This window comes from Lytechinus pictus, chromosome 17 (genome assembly GCF_037042905.1).
Source record: "Lytechinus pictus isolate F3 Inbred chromosome 17, Lp3.0, whole genome shotgun sequence".
In the NCBI taxonomy this organism is placed as follows: Eukaryota; Metazoa; Echinodermata; class Echinoidea; order Temnopleuroida; family Toxopneustidae; genus Lytechinus; species Lytechinus pictus.
Genome location: NC_087261.1, coordinates 17,240,225 through 17,246,330, shown reverse-complemented (window position 1 = coordinate 17,246,330; position 6,106 = coordinate 17,240,225). Strand labels below are relative to the sequence as shown.

Sequence of the window (6,106 nt, the reverse complement as noted above, 5' to 3'; positions counted from 1 at the left end):
CTTTTCAATTTCTTCCATGCATATATTTTTTTACTCCCTTGCAAATACCATGCAAGAAAGAGAAAACACGAACATTTTCATAAAAATAAAAAAAATATTGGCCTGTCATGTACCGCTAGCACTAACTTTAAAAGGTAGCAAGAAATCCTTCCCTGACTCTGGCCGAGCTGAGCTGATATCCGTGTATTAGATCAATCCCACATGCACAATGCATGAAGCTATGCACATTGCATGCACACAGCTGATAACATGTGCAAAACGTAAAACTATTACGTAATAGCTTCATGGTTGCACTGTTGTTCGGCGCGGTGATTGACAAGTAACTCATGCATATTTATGAAGCACTCGTCCGTTGACCTTTGACCTCTGACGTCATCGCTGAGCAACTGTTCTAGACGATATTTTCTCGGAGTAGTACAGGTTCTCGGTTTTGCGCGCACACTCGGCTGGGCGTACGCACGGAATAGAACGTATATCGGTGCAAATAGATTCGTTTAATATCGTCTAGAACTAGACTACACAGATACCTACTTTTGTGCATTGTATACATGTCATATCAACAACCTTTAAGTCAGTAGGAATCTCATAAATTAAAGATCATTATGAAACTTAACTAATAAACCGATCACATTCTCGTGTTTATCTTTCGAATCGACCACAACTCTGCTCTTCTACAAAAGAGCGTATAATTTTGGACGGTTAGAAATGGGATTGCGTGCAGGTGACGTACTGGTATGGTCTTTGTTATTCCGTGTGTCCTTGTGTCAGTTGAGGAATTCATAAGGGTGTACTCGTTTTCACATGCTCACTCACACACACATTTACCCGCAGTATCATACACCCTCGCACACACCTGCTATACCCATTTTTATTTCATTTTTCAATTTAATATTCACTCAACTTTCAATCTCTTTGTTTATGTTTATTAATAATAAGAATAAAAATTGATAAATCAGCATCTTTACCATACAAATTATATTCAAATCATTGCCTTTTTAATAATCACCACGTTGGTAGTGAGGTTGCTCAATGTAATTGTGCACTAAATGAAAATGGTAAAAGTATGTCTCTTAAAATATAAATAATTATTCTTTGTTAAACAATGATTGTTTCTGGGAAACCTTTTTTTTCTTTATCTGCCATGTTGAGTTCAGTTCCGTACAATATCCAGATATAAATTTGAAGTCATATAGAGCCTGTTTCATTGGCCATAATAGACTCTTATCTGTTTATAAAAAAAAATCCACGTTTTGATAATGTGTTTAAGATAATCTAAGTTAGACAAGGGGTGGCTAGACCACAATCCATGCGAAGATATAAGCATGATAAGGTTTTTATAATATATACACTCCGTCGTGCTGCATCAGCTACATGCATAACGCAAGCTACGAGAAAGCCTTACCAAAAACATGTAAATTTTTGCGATTGTGTAAAAAAATATCGATTAATCATATAGACACATTTATCTTAAGACATTCATAATATAATTCATTGACTCGAACATACATCATTAAGGATATTTACAATACAAATATACAAATCTTAAATTCTGATTTATTAAAGTATTGACTCATGTTCACCTTACCATGTTATCTCTCTGCGTTAGCAATACTCCCCATTTTCATTTTCTCATCCGTTAAAAGAGAGAACGATGATCATTTTAAGACCTGCATAATATAACCCATTGACTCGAACATACACCATTACGGACATCTACAACTTAATATACAGATCATAGATTCTGGATTATTATAGTATTAACTTATATTTACCATGTAATTACTTCTTGTTTCTAATACTACTCATGTTCATATTTCAGTCTGTAAGAAAGAGAGAGCGCTACAGGATAGATGTAGTTACACTTATACATATCAAAAATATAATTTTTTCTATATAAAACATGTTATGATACACTAAGTTTTTTTCACCATCAAATTCAATAGTTAATGATAGAAACGATTATAGGGTTAACTGGTACGAAAATCTTAATTTGAAGAATTTGATCCATTTGGGATTTACAAATGATATATAAAATATACATACATGCACTCTATTTAAGGCGTTATGGATCTAAGTTCAAGTTTGATTCATCGTCAGAATCAAGTTGCATAAACATATCTATATTATACAGATTAAAAAGTATGTACACAGATCGGATGTTAGATACAGGATTGATGGAATATACGTTTTGCATTATGCATTGTGCAATATCACGCTATCAAAGTACATTTTCTTTATTTCCATGGTTTTCATTGGTATGGAATCTGATATATCGTATTTACTGTACTCTTGAATAAGTGTTTATGCAAGTGAATAGTTTGCAGATTTTATGAGAACCCACAGACACAATCTACCCTGGTCAAACAACAAATGGCATGAATGGATATTATCAAATGTCTTGCGCGGCACTAGTCATTTTACAATAAATAAACAAAACCAATCGTTTATCTTGAAATCATTTAAGCTACCCCCTATTCCGAAATAATTTCATGCCATAGAGAAGTTCTCAATACTTAGACGTTTGATGACATTAGGAGAAAGAAAAAATTAGTTTCATTGTTAATCCCGAGACAAAAACTGGAAGAATATACACTTGTTATTAACGGTATGTATTAATCTTAATCGTATGGCCTATAAGGGTTATTTTATTTGTCAAGTAGTGAATTAAAATTTTGGTAACTAAGACAACGGAAAGCTTGAACATGGAAAATGCATAAGGTATGATTGGGTCGTCCTAGTTATAATACACCTAGTTCGCAACGGAGGCATTCTTAAGATCTTCCCATTACCAAAATCCACATAGTGGCGCCGATCACGGATGTTAATTTAAAAGGCTTTTATGAGATGATATTCATGTATTACTTCAAGCGTGGCATGAATGTTTTTCCAAACACTTTATTTCAAGAGGCCCTCTACGTCATCCTTGGTGAGGTTGTAAAGGTGCAGCAAATTCGAAAGGTGACTAAAATGACCTTTGAACTCCTAAAGGGAACAATATTAAATGAAAGAAAAAAAATGGACAAAATAAAATAGGAAAATTGTAGCAATCAACTCCAAATGCGACAGGAATCTTAATCCACACATGTAATGCCAGAAACTACTGATTTAATCCTACTTCTTCCATATTCATCCGTCTTAAAGAACTAGGATTACATCACTTGCTTTTTAGATAACATTTATCAAAAAGGTAATGTACCGAATGATCCATTGAAATTGTTGAATTCTCATATCATTTTCGGTAACCTTAAACAAAATAGTTACTTTTTAAACATTTTTTACCCCATGATTAAACTATTTATTCATAATGAATAAGGTTGCAAATGTCACTCCTTGCATGTGCAGTATAAACAAGGGCCTAATGTCGGCATGTTTATGGTTGACCAAATCGCCCTAAACATGTTTTTTTTTCTCAATATAGAAATGTTTTACCGGAGATGCACTGTGTTGTCAATAAAGAGGTCATTTAAAAGATGGGATGGCAGAACGGACAAAATAATTTGAATTTAGACTAATTTTGAAAAGTGGTTCTAAAAACCTGAATATGCAGGTGACTGTGTAAAACAAATTTGTTGAGGCCCCACCCCCACCTGGCTCCTCCTTTTCTGGTTGGGCAAGTTAAAACAATCGGAGTATAAAGAGTAAACAAGTGGAATGCCTCTGGCCGTCTCACCTGCATCACGCGATTCAATATATCAGCAGTGCTGATTTTGAAAACTACTATAACTCGCACAAGAAGTTCAGTGATACTTGGTTACTCTTATTTCCACGTTTTATGAACTAGACCCATAAACTTTCCAAGTTATGATGGTAATTCAACAGATACCCCCATTATGGCCAGAATTCATTGACCTTTGACCTTGGTCATGTGACCTAAAATGCGCAAAGGATGTTCAGTGATACTTCATTACTCTTATGTCGAAGTTTTATGAACTAGACCAACACACTTTCAAAGTTATGGCGGTAATTCAACAAATACCCCAATTTGACCAAAGTTCATTGACCCTAAATGACATTTGACCTTAATCATGTGACCTGAAACTTGCACAGGATGTTCAGTAATACTTGATTACTATTATGTCCAAGTTTCATGAATCAGATCCATAAAATTTTAAAGTTATGATGGTAAATCTACAGATACCCCCAATTCGGGCAAAGTTCATTGACCCTAAATGACCATTGACCTTGGTCATATGACGTGAAACTCATGCAGGATGTTCAGTGATACTCGATTAACCTTATTTATAAGTTTCATGAACTAGGTCCATATATTTTCTAAGTTATGATGACATTTCAAAAACTTAACCTTAGGTTAAGATTTTGATGTTGATTCCCCCAACATGGTCTAAGTTCATTGACCCTAAATGACCATTTACCATGGTCATGTGACATGAAACTCAGGCAGGATGTTCAGTAATACTTGATTAACCTTATGGCCAAGTTTCATGAACTAGGTCCATATACTTTCTAAGTTATGCTGTCATTTCAAAAACTTAACCTCAGGTTAAGATTTGGTGTTGACGCCGCCGCCGCCGCCGTCGCCGCCGCCATCGGAAAAGCGGCGCCTATAGTCTCACTCCGCTATGCAGGTGAGACAAAAAGGAAGTATTCTTTAATCAACTTACCTTTGTAATGGAGGAAAATTCTTTGGTTAACTTGAGTCTTGACTTGACCTTTGATTGGCTTGATATCAGGGAGCAGTAGTCAGACATCGCCTGTCGCTGTAGCGGATGTTCTTTGTAGTAGGGTAGATGGTTTGATTCACTCTAATGATGGAAGCCGACCATACATAAAAAAATAATGAACGTATAAGATATTGGTTTGAGTTCAGACATTTTATAATTAAGTGTTTAAGTGTTAAGTGTTTCTTTCGATCGTTTCCAGTGATCACATCTTTGATAGCCACACCTGAATAGTCATCAAGGAGAAATCCCAACGCAAGAGCAAGTGGATTTTTGATAACTACTCAGAGGTAACACAAGTTCAACGCTGAACGTTTCGTCAAAAGCGGATGTTGAGTAAAGAAAAAAGTTGTAACATCATAAAGATTCGTTTATTCTTACATGATAATTATGCAGATCACTTGGAATTAACTGAAAGTGCAGATATTGATTTTTTTTCTCTAGATTGATTGAATAGAGAAAACGAAATGAATGGACAACTTTGTATCAAACATACTTTCTGGAAGATAAATAGCGTGATGGGTATATTTACATGTGACAGCGTGGTGGTCCTAGCTGCATCTGTAATGGCTTCAGCAACAGCGATGACACATCGATCAGCCGTTTCTGATCTTGGCATATCAAACAAAGATGGTAGGTTGGTGAGTACTTGACACCAGAAGCGAGACAAACTACGCAAGAGAGTAGATGAGGGAAACGACGAGATGTAAAACAAAAATATATTTTTGCACTTTTGGGGAAAAGCTGCCTCCGTATAACAAAATGCACAGTATGTTACCTTTTGACAGGGTTTTCGCGTCAAGGTATACTTCATATTTTTCTCCAACGTTGGAAAATGATCAGGAGAAAAAACTCTTACAAATCTGATGTAAAGGATGTAAATGAACACAAATAATTGTTAGTGACGTAGATCCTGGATAGACAACCAACAAAACGCGTGGACTTGATGGACTAAACAAGACAACAACAAAAAATGCCATTTAAGCTCATCAAGTCCAACTCTAGTGCACAATGAGTCCTTTTAATTACGGATGGGCCTGCATTACAAGTGCGTTTAAAGCACAATTCGTGGTTAGATTTAAAACCCTTAACTTCAAGAATAGGGTGGTATGATAAGTGTGTCTGAAATCCCGGATACTGATGCATGTTGATGTTATGTTTTATTTCAAAATTATACCTAACTTAATAAGAAATAATAATACTAGAACTTGGCTCACCAATTCAACTTCCAATTTTGCGCGCATTCCTCAGACGATTTTCCATCGGTGTACTTGACGGCAAGGTCATCAAACGTGTCAAAGAGATGCTTTACAGGTAGAGGGATCCGGGATGGTTTCTTAAACATAACCTCAAAGACTCCATCTACGTATGGACCTATTGATGCCTACAAATCAACGATATTGATCCGACATCACAACATTCAAACG

At 35.6% G+C, this 6,106-nt stretch overlaps 1 protein-coding gene across 1 annotated transcript in view; it reads right to left on the bottom strand.

The window, feature by feature from the left end:
- Nucleotides 1–973: 973 nt before the first annotated feature.
- LOC129280184 (plexin-A4-like) overlaps nucleotides 974–6,106 on the bottom strand; it is a 29,992-nt gene continuing 24,859 nt past the window's right edge. Inside the window, exons 20-23 of the mRNA XM_064112535.1 lie at nucleotides 5,897–6,063; nucleotides 5,212–5,350; nucleotides 4,623–4,763; nucleotides 974–2,982 (exon numbers count right to left, since the gene is read on the bottom strand). Coding sequence (XP_063968605.1) covers nucleotides 2,896–2,982; nucleotides 4,623–4,763; nucleotides 5,212–5,350; nucleotides 5,897–6,063 — 534 coding nt within the window. The 3' untranslated portion in view covers nucleotides 974–2,895. The remainder of the gene's footprint in view (nucleotides 2,983–4,622; nucleotides 4,764–5,211; nucleotides 5,351–5,896; nucleotides 6,064–6,106) is intronic.